Raw genomic sequence first — 18,459 nt, 5'->3', positions numbered from 1 at the left:
TTCAGACCTGAGAAGTGCAGGTACATTCATTTGAATATTCTTGCTCTTACCCTTAAATTGGCTTGTTAAACATTTTTTAAGTATAACTCAGATATCAGTGTATTTTAAGATGTTTTGTACTGAACTAGTAATATATTTAACACTTGCATTCTGTGCTTTGCATACTAAAGAAACTGTCAGGCTTATTAAGATTTAAAAGTACTGAACAAACACTATTTGCAAGTTGTGTCATATAGTCTATCGTCTTAAGAAACAGGAATTACAAGTTAGTACTTACTAAAAAGTGTTAAATCTCCCTGAACAACATTTTAGTTGATGTGGTTGAGCAGACTCCAGTATGTTGCTGAATTATAGAATCAACTCATTTTTTAGCTCCTGTGCAAATAAGTGAGTGGAAATTTTGAGGATGCATAAAATAGACTAAAAGTTAAAGGTCTCTGAACAGAGCATCTCTTCCATTTCCTGATACTGAATGCCAAACTAAGCTTTAAAACAGGGGACTAGAACTGTTGACAGGCACAGTAAGCTCTGGATAAAGAATGGCAGCACTTGCTGTCTATTGCAGCTCTGCTTTTGTAACAGGCATCCCTTCAGTGGCACAACCAATGCAGGAAAGGGATGTATGGTTCCCAGTTTTCTGGGCAGCAGCCATGATGAAGCCTCAATGTTTTAGGAATCCTTTAGAAATTATCAGACCTGAGCAACCTCAAAGATTCCTCCATTCTGTTAATTGATACTGTTGGGAGCCCAGGTTTTGCCTGTAACATAGTGTTGATTAAAACATAGATCCCTGTGTATAACTTTGCCAGAGGGCTAGAAAAGTGCCACCTCCCCACATACCTGTCTATGTGAATTGCTGCTTTAGGAGCAGGAAAGAAATAGTTGTAAAACTGTGACATTTTGATAGGTATTTTCTAGTTGAATTGGCCCTAGTTTAAAAAGAATTATTTCACCTTAAGAACCAGGTTCTTTAAAGAAACGTTTATATGTGATGTTCCCATATCTATATGGCATTTCTAGCCTCAGCAATTTGAAATAACAGAAAGATTAAATCTTGCTGCAGGATCTTAGGTTTGAAATGGAAAAACCAAACCATAGCTGTGAAACACAATTCACTATTGTTTTTCAAGGTATTTCTGGTGTCTGGGCTACAAAAGGTGGCAGGCTACTTTTCACCTTTGTTTTCTATTGGCTGGTTTATGTTGGCAATACTGCTACTGCCAAAGCCCTCACATCTACATTTGAATTTGCATGTGTTAAGTAATGCGATTGTTAGTATTTATTATGATACTGAAGTAGTGCCTATAGGCTGTGGCCATAGAAAGTGAGATTATCTTTACTGAGCACAGTACAAACACACACCAGATGACAGTCCCTCACCTGAAGAGTTCATAATCTACTTCTTTTCATCTTCACAGCCAGTTTATATTTTCTTTTGATCAATAAGGCTCCAAGTGTATTTCCATACTTCTTTCCTCTAGAACAGACGTGCCTATTAGCATCTTGTCACTGCTTTCCCCAGCTCGTTGGCCTCATAGAACCTCCTGGTTTCTTGCTGCACCTCATTTGAGGTTCTCACCGTAGAACAGGTACCTTCTTCTGGTCGGGGTCCCCCCTGCACCGCTTGCACGGTGGGAACTGAGCTTCCAGGGCAGCACAAGAGGTGCACAGCCCACGGAGCGGTGGAGCGGTGTTTCGGTGTACTGGGAGGTGAAGCCCGCAGCCCGGGGAAAGGCGGTGCCGGCACCTGCCCAGGTGCGGAGCGAGGACCGGACCCGCAGGAGGGGAAGGGAGCGATGAGGAACCGAGGAGCATAGAACCATTGGGGCAGCGGAGCGGGAGGGCGGAGCCCTCACGTCCCCGCCCTCCGCCTCCCCTGACAGCGGCCGGGCCGGCTCTGGAACCCCCTTCGCCGCGGCCGTTAACAGCTCTGCCGCCTGTTCTCGTCCTGTTGGCGGCTGCCGTAGGGTGCTCGCCGGGGCCGCAGCCGTGTGAGCCGCATGCCGGGAGCCGAGGAACGTGCACGGTAAGGTGCTGTCTCCTGTCGGGGTTCAGCCTGGGGCAGAGCTGGAGGGGCCCGGCTCCCCGGGGCAGCTGGAGGCGGCCGTGGCAGGGCTGGCCACAGTGGTTGCGTTGTGGCACCGGGGGTCCCGCTGCCCCTTACGGGACTTACAGCGCTTTGGGTGTGAGGGGAAGGTCTCCCGCAGCCCTGGGGAGGACGGCACACTCCCATCGCCGCCCGCCTTGTCCTCTGGCGGTGCCCGGTCCCTCACCGCCGGGGCTGTGGAGCGAGGCGGGCGCCAGCCGCCTCCTCAGGGCCCCCTGTGCGCCGCAGCCGTGTGAGGGGCGTGAGGCGCCGGCGCTGCCGCTCTTCCCCTCGGCGCTCAGCAGCCGCAGTTTGTGTTCGTTTACTCTTTAAAGAACTTTCTGTGCTCACCGGGGGGTAAGTTCTGCCCCGTGTCGGTTTAGAGGGAAAACCCCGCGGAGGAAGGGCCGAAGTTCCAGGTGCCGGCAAACCGGACCTGGTTCTGAGCCGTTGCTCTCCTCAGCGCTGTCTCCACCTCGGGGGAGGAGGAGGAGGGAGATCTGTGGGCGAGAGGAAGGTGGGGAAAACAAGCACCGAGCGGAATTCCCTTCTCTTGTGGAGGGGGTCATGGCAGAGCCGAGCGGGATGTGAGGGACACGGCAGTGATAGCACGGCATGGGGCACCGACGGGGTTTATATAGTTAATGCTGGTGAGGGCCCATGTAGGTGAGGTAGTTGTAAGGGTGGAAGGAAGGTCGGTGTACGGGTGGAAGGTAGCCGTGAGGATGGAAGGTAGCTGTGAGGTGGCTACAGGGCTGGTGTTGCACGGGTTATCTCGGTGGGATGGGCTGTGACCAGAGCTTACGGTTTTCTGAGGGACCACTTACATTAATGCAGGAAATCCAGCTTTGGTAGTCATGATTTAATTTTTCTATGTAATTCTTGTGCATATATGAGCATTCATTTGTATAGTTTCTGTGTGTGTGTGCATACATGCATTAAAGTAATTTATTAATATTCAAGGCCAGGTTTGACTGGGCTTTGAGCAATCTGATCTAGCGGAAGGTGTTCCCGCTCATTGTGGGGGGAGTGGAACTGAATGATCCTTAAGGTCCCTTCCACCCCAAACTGTGCTGTAATTCTGTCATAATTTATAGTTGAATGTTATCCTTTAGTACCTTCATAGTGGAAGGGCAGAGAAAATTCCTTCCTTGTCAAACACTTCTAACAGGATTAGTTTGATCATATACCCAGCTCTGTAGCATGTACAGAGGTCTGCTGCCAAGTGCATGAAGTCATGAGGTAGATGCTGTATCTGTACAGAATTTAAGTTCAGAATAGGAGAAGCCATGAGATTTGGAAAGAAATGGAGTAAGTTATTTACGGCAGGACAATAGGTTTTGCAGAGTGTAAGCAGGGGAGCGTGTGAGATGGAGCTACCTGAGGGTACATGAAGAGAATGCCGCGAGTATCTTTGGCTTGTCATTTAGTGGATTTAGTCCTTCTGTGTAATGTTTCTTTTTTGTGTAGATTTGCAGCCTGCTCTCAGTAAATATTTATTGCACAGTTTTAGTAAATAAAATACCACATTGTTTTGAACAGCAGTCCCATTTAAATCTGTCATCAGAATTGTGCATATCAGTCAGCAATGTGACACGGCCTGGTGACCTATTAAAGACACTGTAACATTCAGTGTCGCTCCTGCACGTTTTCTCAGACTTCTCTGTTCTGAATAGTGCCCTTCTTCTCAGGACTGCTTTTGTGTAGACACTGTTCTGACATGATTCCAAGCTGTGGGAGTCCTGTGTGTGCATGATTTGGAGGTGTATTATGTGGAGCTTCCAGTAAGTGACCAATGCGACCACATCCCTTAAACAAAAATCTGTTTGCTTTGCTGTTCTTGAATTGAAATGAGTGATACCTGATCCTGCTTGGGAGTTTGTATGTAATGGCTTAATACTTACTCAGGTGCGAGTTTTCTCCATGTTAAATCTTTTGCTTTAGATGCTAAAGCAAATGAAACTGATCTCTTAATTCTGTTTATGCTAGAGGTTTATTTGTATGTTGGTGGAAGCTTGGTGGAAGACTAGGAGACTTGGGCTGCTGTAAATCATAGACTCATAGAATGGTTTGGGTTGGAAAGGACCTCTAAGATCATCTAGTTCCAATTCCCTGCTCATACTCTTGATTTATTTTAACTTAGTCTCTTAATGTTTAATGAAATCAGGCAATGCTATATATTTGGTAATTAAATCTTGGGGCTATAAGTATTGCAAAGTTATGTGGGCTTTAAAGGTAAGTAGTAGTACTTACAGATAAATAGGTAAATCTTGTACTTTATAGATAAATTGTGATTTGGGAAAAGCCTGAGCAGAGCAGCACTGCATTAGAATAAAAGATGGAAACAGATGAAAATACTTGAACTTGCTGGGCAAAGAGAAGTCTTGAAATTTTCCTGTTTGCATCTGTACTTGACTGACTAGGAAAAGAGTCATCTCCACATGTTTAATATTTTCTAGGTCCTATAAAAGTCCCTTTGTTTTTTAAACCAAATTGTGCCTCTCAACTTGTGAGGGCGTGTAGCAGATTTCAGTTGTCCGACTCATACGAAATCTGGAGTAAACAAATGGTCTTGCACAAGTCTCTAAGAACATGTAGAACTACTGTAGAGTACTTGGTAAATAATTGGAAACTAAAGGACTTAGTAAATATGCTCCTGTATCGTGTGATTAAAAAACACCTTGTGCTTTGTAGGAACTGCGAAGTAACTACTCTGAAACAAATAGTTATACAGCATGTAATTGTGCTGGCCTCCATCTCCAGGTGTAACATAAAGGATGTAAAACAAAAACCCCAAAACCTGTTTTCCCATCTAGTGTCAAGCAGGGTTGAACATGAAGTGAAATGCTGTCAGTGACTGAGATGTAAACAATGATTAACTTGCAGGTGCTCAGTGTTACAGAATCCAGCTGAAGTGGTTAGATGCTAATGGCATCAGGCTGTTAATAGCTAAACACAAGGGCACATGTATATGCATATTTATTTACTTTGTCCTAATCACGTGCTGATGAGTAGTCTGAGCATTTCAAATTTGAGTAAGCGTGCTGCTGTAGGTACATGTTAAAGTAATACGTGTCTTATACAGACCACTGCTGAGGGTGGTACTTGAAGGTATGGCTGATAGTGAAATCCAGCAATCCTGTCTCCAAAAAATGTTTAAATTGGACAAGAAGCAGACTTTACAATAAAACCTTTGTCTTCATGTTAAATCATTATATATAAAACCAGCAATGGTAACATTATATGACTAGAAATGTGCCCTATACTGTTATTGATTACCCCTCTCCCCCTTTCCTTTCTATATGGGCTTAATTACCCTCGCAGCCTTGAAGTTCCCCTCATAACTCTGCAGGTGTAATCAATGTACGATATAAGTTGTATTGCAAAAGGTTTATTGGCTTTTATACCACTGAAGCTTGCATAAACTTGGAAAGTTGGCAGGATTTATTTGAACTCATGTGGTTGCTGTAGAGCAAAACCAGCTGCTATGCTGGTATCATCTCTCAAACATTTTTAGTTGTTAAACAGAAGTACAGCTTTCATTAGTTTAGTTTAAACATTTCAGCATTCTTCCACAATAGATTTTTGGGATTATAACTAAGAGAAGTGTATGTCCATTACATTGTCTGTACTGTATCAGGAATCCTACTGATTTAAAATATTACAGTGTGTCTGGCTGGCATTCCCTCAGAAGGTTCTGTCTGGACCATCACCTTTGTCTTGAAGGCAACAACCAGCTGTTTTGGGTAGTGTGTGTTTTTGGGGCTGGCTGACTGCTTCTGCTTGTTCTTCACCTTAACTGCTGCATGCAGATAGTGGGTGGTTGGGAGAGGTCTGAGGCACAGATGAATTGCAGTACAACACTTACAGCCCCTATGTTTGTATTAACACAAGCTGTGGTGAGGGTATCCCAAACCTGGGACCCCTCTGTATGTAGTGAGGTTCTTATGTGAGTGTAGGCAAAGTATTTTAAAGCTCACAGAAATAGATGCTGTCAAAATTAGCTCCATTAGTTGGTGCTCCACAGATACCTCACTAGTATCCTAGAACAAATTCTCTCAAGCAAGTCTGTTACTGCAGAGAGGTGAACTTGCAAACTTTCCCATGCAGGCTTAGATTCTGACTGCTTAGCAGTTGCAGGTGGAAAGTTGTAAAGACTAAGAAGACATTTTTAGGACATTTCACCTTTTTGTCTGCTGTTCAAATCTATTAAATAACCAAATCTATTAAATAAGCAAACCTCAATGACTTATTAAACTGAGCAGCAGTTGTGAATGAAATAGTCATTAAGGCAGTAGGCTGAACAGATTGTTATAATGTTAAGGTCAGAATGTGTTTCCAAGCTGTGGGAGTCTTACATGTACATGATTTAGAGGTGTGTTATCTGGAGCTGCTTCCAGCAAGTGGCCAGTGAGACCCCATGCCCTTAAACTAAAATCTGTTTGCTTTGCTGTTCATGAACTGAAGTGGGTGATACCTGATTCTGCTTCCAGGTAGATAACACTTTGAACCTGCTACCATCCCTGGCAGTGAGGACTCTGATAAAGGGGAAAGTGGCTTGTGTTTGTCTCAGCTGTGGTGGCATTTCTCTTGATTTCTGTTCATTCTTACTTTTACTTTTCTTTTTCTTGTTGAGGATAAGCCCCTTTATTGTGAGGGAGTCATGAATGTGTTGAAAGGAAGAGAAGAATATTAAGTGATAACGACTAAGTGCTAGTTTGAGAAAATAAACAAATAAATAACTTGTCCCTTATGTTGGTTCAGCTCTGTTTATCCCTTCTAATGTTCTTTACAGAAGTAACACATAATTCTGGAAGTGGTTTTCCCTTAGATACAATTTAGATTTAAAAAAAATAAAATCATGGCTGAAATCTTTGTGTTTGTCACAAGTTCTGTATAAGCAAGTGCTTGCTTTCAGGTTGAGAACTTTTGAGGAGGATAGAGTTAAGTGCGTCTCAGAAATTGCTAGCTGTATGAGTCACTAAATTGGGAACATAAATACTCATAATCTTTGGAAGGAACCTCTTAACATTGTTTTGCTGCATAGTGTCAACTGCAAAACAATACGGTGTGTTTAGATTAGAAGGAGCTATATTTGCATTTGAAATCATAGTTTATGAAAACAATCAGATAACTTTTTGCCCCTTTTTTGCTTGTCAGACTGACTAAAGGCTAGCACCAAGTCTGCAGTAGAAGCTAGATTATTGCACTGTTGTGTTTTGTTTGCTGGCTTTGCTGATAAGAAATAAAAATTCGGAAAGGGGGAAGGAGCAGAGAAGTGACCTGTGCTGAAGAATTCTTTTTGCCTGCTGATAGAGTGGATAGGTTATTTTGTTTACTGTCTGATGCTGAAGCCAGATGCTTGAAATAGGAATATCTGGATCCTTTGGTGCAGAGCGAAACAGACTTGTCTCAGAACAATGTAAGTAATTTTAACAACACTGCCAAAAATGTATTTCCATTGACTAGGGTATAGTACTTGGTTTTCTGTGTGTTCTGCTTAAACTTAATTTTTTTTTGTGCAAAGCTTCTGCATTATAAACCTTCTGTTTAGAATGTTCTGTTCAGCTCTTTGCTAGTGTTTCTTAATGCTAGATTTTTCTTTAATCAGATAAGAGATTTAGTTGTGTTTATTACTAGGACACAGAGTACTGAAACATTAGATGATTTTTTTTTTAAATGAATATTGCAATCATCTACCATCCCTAAAAGCACAAAACCATTCCCTATTTCCCCCTACATTGCTGAAATTTCTGAGTTGAAAACACTAAAAGACTCAAAGCAGTCAATAACTGCAGATTGCACAGTGCAGGTGAGTCCCTGTTGCTCTCCTCTTAATCTCAGTGATGTCCAGTATTATATAATGCGCTGATATGCAGGATAGACTAAACCAGCAATCTCAGTTCTATCATACATCTTCATTTTTCACAGCAATAACCAGCTCAGAAAAATCTGCATTTGTATTTTGGGAATAAGACACATGCATGTTTCTGCATGTGGTTTCTCTGATGCTGGTGTCTTACTATACAAACATATTTAAACAGTGCTGAAAGATGCCTTGAGTTATGACCACAACCTCTGTTTGATGCTGGTAAACTTCTCCATGTGCTTCCATCAGGGTGATTGAAGATAAATTGTAATATTGTTTTCCTTTGTTTCTTTTGGGGTTTTCTAGGGAAAAGAGCTAAGTCTTGGTAAACTAAAGAACTTGTTCCTATTGAGCACAGTGTCTCATAGTAGGCTGTATTTTTCCAGCATAGAACATTATTCCATGTCAGTGCTCTGGCTTCAACCTGATGTATATATGGCTGGAGACACTGTCTTGCAGTCTATAGCAAGTGTGTGTATGGGAGAGGGAGCCAAACATGGCATGCGCTCTGTCGTGTTGGAGTGTTCTGATGGGCATCAACTACGGAGTGAGATGTGCAGTGCCTGTGGCTCTTTGAGCTGCTTCCTCCAAGTATCTTCATATATACACTTGTATAAAGTACCTATATAAAACTTTTATGTGCTTCTTAAGAGGACAGAAGATGACTATTTTTAATTATATGCCTCAAGGACAGGAATAAAAACCCTTTCAAAAACAGGTATTTAAAAAGGTCTTCCAAAATGTAATTCTTCAGTACATCAGGTGCATTTTTAAAGACTTTAAGAGAGTAAGTAATTGTATGCCACTTGTTCGTTGAGGTCAAAACTCACTTGAAATAACTATAGTGTGTGTGAAACAATGTGTATGGTATGCTAGGCTTGTGTTTGAGTGATTATGCAGTGTGGAGTTTCTCAGCAGTGCCTGCTACTTGCAGTTGTAGTCAGGAGAAATATTCTTTGAGAGCTTCTTGAGTTTTAACTCTGATTTCACTGAAGTATGCTTTAGTGGCATGAAGATGTTTGGCAGCCGCAGTATCTGAAAGCCACCAAAAAACAATTTTGATAAAGGGTTGGTTTTGCTTTTTGTTGTTACACAGTTTAATAATGAGGGTTGTTTTAAATCTGTCCTTCAACAAACTGTTAGCCTAAGGCAGTTGCTAGTTAGGAGCTCTGTGCTATCAAGATGTGAGATACTATGTGCTTACTAACTATGTGGAAATGGGACTTTTCAGAAAGCAATGCAAGAGTAAATATATTTGCTCACTGGAAATGACAGGCTTTTCTGCAGCTAGTAGGCAAATGGAAAATCACCTCTAAAATTACAGATGTTGTGATGCGTGTTGCTAATTAGTGATCTGTTGCTCAGGTTTTGTAAGCACAAAGACTTGTGCTTGGGAGAATGATGGTGTGTAGCACTCCTTTTTTGTTTTCTATTAGATGCACATTACTGCAGTGATTCTACTGCCTTTTTTTTATTAAAAGGAATAACAGTTTATGCATTGAGGGGGCCTTAAGGTCCAGTAAAGCTTTTTTCACAATTCTTGTATCAACCAACTATAACAAGATGCTATGTCAACAATGCAAAGTATTTTGGTGAAGGTAAGGAGCTGTGGGAACATGTTTTATCAGAAGACATTGGTTATTTTTACTTTAACTGTAGTGAACAGCTGCTGAATGATACGTGGTTGTTTTTTTTTGTACCTACCCCTACTGGGACTATCTCATTTATCTGGAGATACAAATAGGGAGTGGAGGGAAAGGCACAAAAAAGATTTCTAGCCTGAGGACCAAAATGTATCTACCCTTTTTTAACACAGGCAGGAAAAAGAGAGAGAGAGAAAGAAGGTGGGCTTTATGTAGAGAATGTGATTTTAAAAGATGGGCTAATACTTTCCCTATTCTCCTGGATATAAATCACATTCTGGTTTGAGCCCATGGAGTGTCGTGGCTTCAACACTTTTCTTAAGTCGCCTAATTTTTTTCTATTCAAATGATCCTGTAATGCTGGTCTGTGCTGGTGTTCAGAGGCTCAAGTACTGTGTTATAGTAAATCCTTTTCCCCCTTGATTTTTGTCCATTTAAGAGCAATTGCAGCACTTCTGGAATCAAATAAAAATGGATAAAATACACTTAAATATAACAGTTTTCAGTTCCTGAGCTTGTGCTTACCATTGCTAGGATTTTCTCTGCCTGTATGGTGTGTAAACTCTAAGGCAGGTGAACTGATAATGTGTTGGATGATCCAAGTTAATTTTAATGAAAGCATAAAAATGAATTTCTTTATAGAGATAACTTTGGGGTATGTGCTTCCTGCTGGGTACTCTAGTATTAAGCAATCTCTGCTTGCTCATAGAAGACTAAGTACGCTAAATTTCAGTTGTCTGCAGAACCAGCAAGGATGTTTCTTCAAGGCTGTTCCCTCAATAAGATAGTGACAGTAATGTTAAATGTAGCTGCTATAAATAAAGTCTTTGACATTGTTTTCCTATGTTTTTGTTCTGGAATTACACTTTGCCCACTTCCTCCTGCTACAGCACAGCACAATCTCTAGGACACAACCTAATGAAAGTGCATGCCCCTTATCTAAAGTTGAGTGTGCAAGCAGAGGATGAGGAACAGAATACAGCTGAAGCAGAGTCTCTTAAATAAATATTCATTGACTTGCCTTGGCATCTGCCTTCAAGTTATTAAGAGGGAAGATGATAGATTTATTTCCCTCCTTCAAGTTTCATCAGGTATAGTGCCTATGCCATAAAGTTCAAGTCCAGACAAGAACTGGATGGTGATACAGAAAGAGGCACCTGTGAATAGCATGTTTTTTTCTGAATGTTCTTCCTTTGCTTCTTGAATTGAATGTAATTTTCTAAGATGTTAATATTGCTGGAGGCAGATTTCTGTGGATAGTGGGGAACAGTGTTAATATTCTGGTTGAATAAATCCTAAACCAGTATATTAGAAACAAAATCTTACTTTGCCAGTTTTAGCTTTAATTTTGTGTGATTCACCTTGAATATTAACATTATTTTTTGGAGAGCCGTAGTCTTTCAATAACACTTCTTTCCACAACAGAACAATTCAGTTTTATTTTGGATCTCCTGAAGCAGTTTGTGCTCGCTAGAAATTCTTCCATAAAATATTCTTAATGCTTGAAAAAAGATATCCCCTTCTGCATCTTAAAATAGAGAAGTATTTATTTTAAGAACAGCTATTTATTCTGAAGAAAGAGTCTAAGAGCAGTCTGTGGCCCAACAGTGAGTCAGGGTAGAATCTATAGGCTTAGAAGTCTTCATTGAAATGACTTGGAAGTAATTTCAAGTGCAGTGGTAGTATTTGGTATCCACAGCTTTGGAAAGTGTAGCTGAGACCAGTTTTCTGTATGTCATTTAGAAATGAAACAACTTCTGGTATTTTGACAAGGCCATAAAACTTGTCAGTGATGTGGGGCTCAGCTGTTTAATTACCTGTTGCTTCTGGTAAAGAGTGAGTTAGGACCTGTGTAGACCTGTTGTCAAGAATAAGATGACAAAAGTATCCCTGATGGTTTTCCAGAAGTTAGTCTGACTCATTGCTGGGCAGCCTCTGCAGTGTGAATGAGAAGTGCTGCTGGATGGCTGTGCTGAATGGACACTTGGTTGCAAAACTTTAACAGTCTCTTCCACCTTGACAAACAATAAGGAGGAGTATGATCTGAAAGACACTGGCTAATGTAGACAAAAGTAATTGCTGCAGGACATGATCCTACAGCTGATGGGGATTATGTGATGGGTATTGCTGGAGCATTGGTCTGGAAAGTTTGAGGGATGCTTGGGACCCCCTGCTCCTTACTTGCAGAAGTACGCTCTTGGCTGCTGCAGCGCAGAGGACAGGAGAGGGACAGGCAGGCATGGTGGTGATTGCCATCTGTCGTTTTTCAGTAGTAGCTGAGGAAGGATGCTTGTCCACCATTGTATCAGCTGCCTGTTGTGCCTCTCTCCTACACGTGTAAGTGAAGAGTGCATTTGTTTAGTGAGTGACTTGGCAGATCTCTTGTATTATTGTAAACTGAGCAGATGAGGCTGCAAGACCATGACTGTGTATCTTGAAAGAGCATTTGGATGCTCTTGGTACCCAGAAAGCCTCCTGTCTTATCCAGCATATAAATACCTTTCTGAAGGTGTGGTGGATGAGATCTTGCTATCAGAATGAATATATGCTGGTCTCTTGATGCCTCTTTTGTGTTACAGAAAACACCAGAAGCAGGTTTTTGTCAGAATCTGAGATTGTCAGGCAGAAAGAGTATGATGTGTTACTGGCATTCTGAGATATTGGACTGGAAATGTGAGGGAGTTGAAGTTTGACAAGATGTATTCCTCTCTGTATTTTATGTGGTTATCTTTGTGGAACCTATGAGAACATAAATTGGGTGTATGCCATATCTAATTTATTTTCTGTTAGATACGTGTCAACCTTTATCACCAGTTCTTCATAGAAAAGTTTGTAACACAGTAACGTTAATAATATCTGTCCTTTGCTTTTACTCTTGTTTCAGTGTGAAAGTCTCAATGAAAAGATACATGGAGTGCTTGCTTACATGCTTTCAAGGGTAGGAAAGGAAGTGCTGAAAATATGGGGTTTTTTGTTGTACTCATGCCCTGAACACTGGTACTGCTATAATACTGGTTTGTAAGTGAACAGCATATGTTTGGTGTGTGTCTTTTGGGTTTATCATCTGCAGTGGCAACCTTGTGTTTTTGTAATTTGAATCTTTCAGCTTCCAATTGAGAATTAATGGACTGCTTTTAACCTTCCCTTGAACCTTTGGTCTTACAAGTGACTGTAAGAGGAGGTGAAACTCCTGTTGGCATAGCTTGCGTGATCATTGAAGCATTTGGGCTTTCCCAATGTGGAGTAGAAATTCATTACCAAAAGAGAAGTTTTAATTTGTCCTGTCAGGAAATTGCTTCCTGAAAGATGGGAATTTCGCAGTAGATGGTTAAGTAGGAACTCTTGCACTGCTGCTTCCAAGTGTGTTCAACAGCAGCTCCCCTCTTTGTGCACTATTAAAGACTAGAGAGGCAAATAATAATTTAGCTTTCAACACCTGCTGCTGCTCAGCCACTTCTAGGATCACTGTGGGGGTTTGTGTGTTTTGTTGTTGTTGCTGTATTTATTTTATTGTATTTTTTTCAAAGTGACACATCTTCAGAATCGGGAGTAAATTTGAGGTCAGGCCACATGGCTCAGAGCCTGTTCCTGCCCTCACAGAGGTGAGGCATTTGTTGTTCTCCTTTCAAGAATAGTCTTCTGGATCTTTAAAACAAGATCTCAAGAAACAAATTTGGTTAGAAACAGGCTGTGTGGAATTGTTATCCCTTACTATTATGAGGGATGTTAAAATAATAATGCAAAATTAAGGGCCTGTACTTGTGAATCTATTCTGTTTTCTGTGGCATGGCAGTGACACACGCGCTGATCACAGTGAAGGGCAGGTAAGAAGATGACCTCAGTTTTAGTAAGGACCAATTTGGTTGCTGGCTTTTGGGACTTCGGTGTGATCATTATGATTGCTAGAGCTGTTTACCTACTCCTGCATGGCTGTAATTTTGAAACCAAGGTCAGCTTTTTCTTGGAAGTACTGGTTTTGTGAAGATTGGCCTCATCTGCCAGTGGCTGATGGGACACTTGCACTGTGCTCGGTTTTTCATGCTGTCCATGACTGTCAAGTCAGATTTTTGGCCCAGGTTTCACACAGGTTAAACTAGCTTTTTAATGGTCCTTTATACTTGACAAGCATAGCCCATTTCCTGGTTATGTTCCAGTAGATATGAACTGATGTACAGTTGAACCTGTTCTCCTTTAATCAATTAGTTCTTTGTGCTGATGATAATGAAAACCAGGTATCAAATCAAGAGCAATAAGATGATTTTTCCTATCTCTCTTTTAAAGAAGGTAGGTTGTGGGGAGGAAGCTCCATGTTAACATTGTGGATCCTGTTACCAGAAAATATTAATGTGGAAATTAACTTGCCTTATCTAGAGACATAATTTGTTCTTACTGTGCAAGTTGTTTACTTGAAGCACCTTTGGCCATACAGACCTTTTGGACGCATTGTAACTTGGATATTGCTACTGCCAGCATTTGAGTATGTCTGTGCTGGTTTTGGGAGTGACTTCAGCCATGACTGAATTGTTATTTTCTGCAAATCAGCAAAGTATGATCTTAAGTTATTAAAATATGGATCTTATTAAAATATGCTAAAAAGCTTCTGTGAATCTTTACATATCAGAAATTGCCGTTTTCTTCCCAGTATTGTGTGGATCATTCCATAGCAACACTAGCTCTGACTGCTGCTTTGAATTAACATAACTGACACTGTGCATAGCCCTGGACCCAGGCTTGCTGACATCAACTCTTTTGGCACGGATTCAGAGAAGTAAACAAAAGACAATCAGTGTTGAGTTTGGCATAAGTAGCAAGTCCACAGAACTGCCAAATCCTTCTCAGTGTATTCATCCAATTAATCCCATTGATTTAGGACATTTACTTAAGTGAATAAAACATACTGTATTTGGTCTTAAGAGTTCTTGTCTTAAAGTTTAGGTTTTCTAATGAATTAGTAAACACATTCTTCACTCATATTGCATTTTTTTCATGTTTTTCCTTTGTAGAAAAAAATGAATTCTGAAAGCTCAACACTTGCCATAAGTAGCCCTTCTGTAATAAGCCAATGTGCCAGAGGAGGACTGGAGGAAGAAAAAGTTTGGTAAGCTTTATTTCTCATTTCCTAAGAGGTTAGTAGGCAGCAGTACTGGGAGATGCTGTTTTGAAATAAAGTAAATAAATAAAGTAAATTTTTTTGTTATAACTTTGCATTAATTTTGTGTTATTTAATGAGAGAAGGAAAAAGTAACTCGTTTTTTTGTCTTGGTTTTGAGTATTAGCAGATGCCCATGGACAGGGTGTCATGGGGGCTGGGAAATGGAAAAACTCCTGTTCACTTCAACAGTTGTATTCGTGGAATCTTTCACATACAGCAAATGTCTTAATCTCCCAATGCTGCTGCTATGCTTATGCAATGCTGTTACTAGTGCCCTGCAGTACTGTACATGGTTGTGGTCTCCTGAGACTTGTGCTCTGAGACATGACAGAGTCAATAGGTTGTACTTCTTATAAAAAACCCAAAATAACTAATCTGTGCAGGAGAAAAAGAAGTACTGTGATGGTCAGTGACAGATCTGGACAAATGCTCACACTTCAGGACAAGGCATGGGGGAAAATTGCCACTGACCATGCAATTTTTAGCACCTTGTTTGGTGTTTTCATGAAGGGAACAGGGTGTTGAGACTATTTCAGCTGTGTTAATGAGAGCCTTCTATTGAGAGCCTCTAATTTCACTTGCTGTTGTTCAGAAGGATTTAGGCACATTATTTATTTGCCATGTAGAAAACAAGATAAGCTTGTAACAGGAACTTTGTACTGCTTCTTAGTAATTTTTGGTAATGTTGACTAAAATAGTGGGAGGGTACAGTTTGTGTTGTCAAGTATTACAGTATCAGGAATAAATAGTTTGGTTTGTTACAAATGTGTAATTGTCCTTAGGGAAAGTGGTGGAAAATAGCAGATTTTACTTGTCTCCTAGTCTTTGATTTGCCTTCAGTCATGTCTGTCCTGCTACTCCCTTTCCCCACCACATTATCATCTATATTGCTTGTATATGCTAATCTGCAGTTTCTTTGACATGCATTTTGTCATACTTGCTAATACTTTTAATCATTAAACATTGCCTTCCTATAATTTTTCTCTAAATTAGTCAGAGATTAGAGCAGTAATTGTTCTCTCCTTCATGAATTATATGCATGTTTATATTTAATATCCTAGGATGCTTAGGAGTTCTGCTTAGGGGGTAAAACAGATTCCTCTTTTTTCAGGCATTGTAAAATTACTGTGGGATTTGATGTTAAATAAATATCCACAATTCCAAATGCTCATCTGCAGGAGCAGACGTACTGTGCTGAATTACAAGGAGAGAAATATGTTAGCCAGGTTTAGGTGTGCTTCGTATATTCTTAAGTGAGTTTAGACCTGTGTAGGAACCAACAATATCACTTGCTTTTGTTAGGTTCTGATTTTGTAACCCAAAATCTTGTTTGTTAAAAAGGCCATCATGTTTGCAATCAATGGAATTTTAGTGGGTTTTTGATTTCAGAAGCTAAATAATGGTCTGGTGCATATGTGGTATAATGAATGCAAAATGTGGCTCTCTGTGCTATCTGTACTATCTGTGGCTCAGCTGTTACTTTGTGGAGGCAGAAAATACAGTGGTGAAAATTTTGTTCAGACCTATGTGGAATACTTGAAGTTTTCTTTTTTCCTTTGTATTGTGGGGTTTTGTGTGTTATAGAACTGAATAAACATGATTTTTCTCAGCCTAATAATGTGCTATGTTGCACTGCATTACTGCATCGTGTGTTTATGATTGCTTTTTCATTGTTTGATTCTTGAAACGTATTTACATTCTTCATGGGTTCTCTGTTGTTTGGGGTTTTTTTCATGAAAATGTGACTGTCAGTAAGGACTGGTGTTAGTCACAGCAGGATCAGGAATGTATACTATTAAAAGTATGCAGTAACAATGTAAATTATTCAATCCAGTCAAAAGTCTTTATAAAGCAAAAGCCCCAAGCAAAACCTTATCTAGTATTTAACCATTGCATATGATGCATGCAAAAAGTTTTGGTATTGGCTAAGACCTTATGTTCAGGCCCCCTACAAAGAAGGGAGGAGTAAATGATTGACCAATGGCAATTTTTACTCAAGGCCAGAAGGCAAAGTTCTTAACCTTTTTCCTTGAATTATTACTAAAATTTGAACAGCCTAATGATATTTTATTTTAAACGTGACCCACAGGTTGGTACACTTGATATCAAGGAATTAATATTATACAACAAGCCTGTGGTGGAATAATCCACATAACCTTGGTACATTGTGAAGTTCTCTCAAGTGCTCTAAATAAGTTTGTTCACGTAAATGTCGTTGGATACTTTTGCTCAGTCAAAGTGTAAGGCCTTTGTTCAAGTGATAAGTGTAAATTGTTTTGTCTTGTCCCACTCCCCAAAGTAATGTTTAATTGTCTCACTCTGTAAGTGATGTTTAATGACTGCCAGTGAATATTTTATTCTCATAAATTCTCTACTGGTTGGTGTCCTGTTTTAAAGCTGCCATAGATACTTTTGGCATGATGTGTTTTTATAATGGGGTAGAGGAGAAATTATAACATGAAAGTAAGTAATTCACTAAATTACTTTTTTCCCTCTTACAGAAGATGGTTGTGTAACTTTATAGAACACGAAATGTAACTGGTCACACAGCTCTAACTAGCTAGAATTTTGAAGTTCATGGAAAGGCATGCAAAAGGGAAGAACTATCAATCTCAGTCTCCCCAAAATGCTAATGGGTATTGGAAATTCTATGGTTTCACTACTATACTGACTATGAAGAGAACATCTGAAACCTTTTCTGCTTTCTTTCTCCAGAGCTAATACCAGAAAAGAGTATAATATGCTAAGATGTTAAAAAGCTTCTGGGGAAAAAAAAAACAAAACCCCTAACAAAATAGGGAAAATGTAGTTCCTATTGGAGGTTTGACTTTCAGAAGTCCTCGCTCTGTTCCCAGTTACCTTGTAAAGCCATTTACAAATCCTGCCATTCCTTTTCATCAGTGTTTTATGTCTGCCTAGTTTGTACCTCTATGAGATAACATTAATTGAATTCTCAAATCTGCAGTGCTTGGTTGCTTCTGGTGATTTCTTCACTCCCCGATATCAAGATTATAGCAATAAACATATGCTATTAGTAGTACTAGTGTGACTGCTGTAAATGTCTCATAACTAGAGGGCACCATAGTGAAATTGATGTGTGAAACAAACTAAGCAGTTCTTGATAAGCGTGAATACTGAGAAATGTAGCTGATCCTGTTGATGTTATGACCATTCACTCTCTAAGCTAGTCTGGAACAGCATTTGAGCAAATAAAGGCTTGAGAGCCTTGAAATTCTAGAAGCTACTGATTTTGGCACATTCTCAGTATCTTAATGTTGCAAATTGGAAGAAAGGAATTAAAGATAAGGAACAAGTGGGAACTTTGTCAATTTGCCTATGCTTACTATGAAAGCTGCTGGCTGGCACATTGTTTTTCGTAACAAATGTGCAGGGAAATTGGAATTTTTCCATTTTTTTGTTATTGTGTGTGGATTTAAAATGTGCTTCCTCTAGACTGGATGAAATCTTGCTAGTAATTTCTTTATCTTTTTACATGGGATTAAACCAGGAAGTATTTTAGCTTTTTAAAGCTGATAATAGAAATTTGGGGTTCTGGCTCTCTCATTACTAACTTTGTGGTGCTTTGGATTTCCATGTCTGTCTCCAAATTATTGTGCCTTATTGCTTAGTGAGTATGCAATGTATTCCTTTTTCTGTACTAAAGTTTGTCATAGCTTTTGGAGAAAAACTTTCTGAGAACTCTCTGGCA

At 40.0% G+C, this 18,459-nt stretch overlaps 1 protein-coding gene across 1 annotated transcript in view; it reads left to right on the top strand.

Moving 5' to 3' along the window:
- The first annotated feature begins 1,913 nt into the window (after window positions 1-1,913).
- Window positions 1,914-18,459, top strand: part of ARHGEF3 (Rho guanine nucleotide exchange factor 3) — a 109,370-nt gene continuing 92,824 nt past the window's right edge. Inside the window, exons 1-2 of the mRNA XM_013128224.3 lie at window positions 1,914-2,026; window positions 14,602-14,696. Coding sequence (XP_012983678.2) covers window positions 14,608-14,696 — 89 coding nt within the window. The 5' untranslated portion in view covers window positions 1,914-2,026; window positions 14,602-14,607. The remainder of the gene's footprint in view (window positions 2,027-14,601; window positions 14,697-18,459) is intronic.

Source organism: Melopsittacus undulatus, chromosome 9 (assembly GCF_012275295.1).
Source record: "Melopsittacus undulatus isolate bMelUnd1 chromosome 9, bMelUnd1.mat.Z, whole genome shotgun sequence".
NCBI classification, from domain to species: domain Eukaryota; kingdom Metazoa; phylum Chordata; class Aves; order Psittaciformes; family Psittaculidae; genus Melopsittacus; species Melopsittacus undulatus.
Note: the sequence above shows the minus strand (reverse complement) of the source record. Positions and strands in the feature narration are given on the sequence as shown.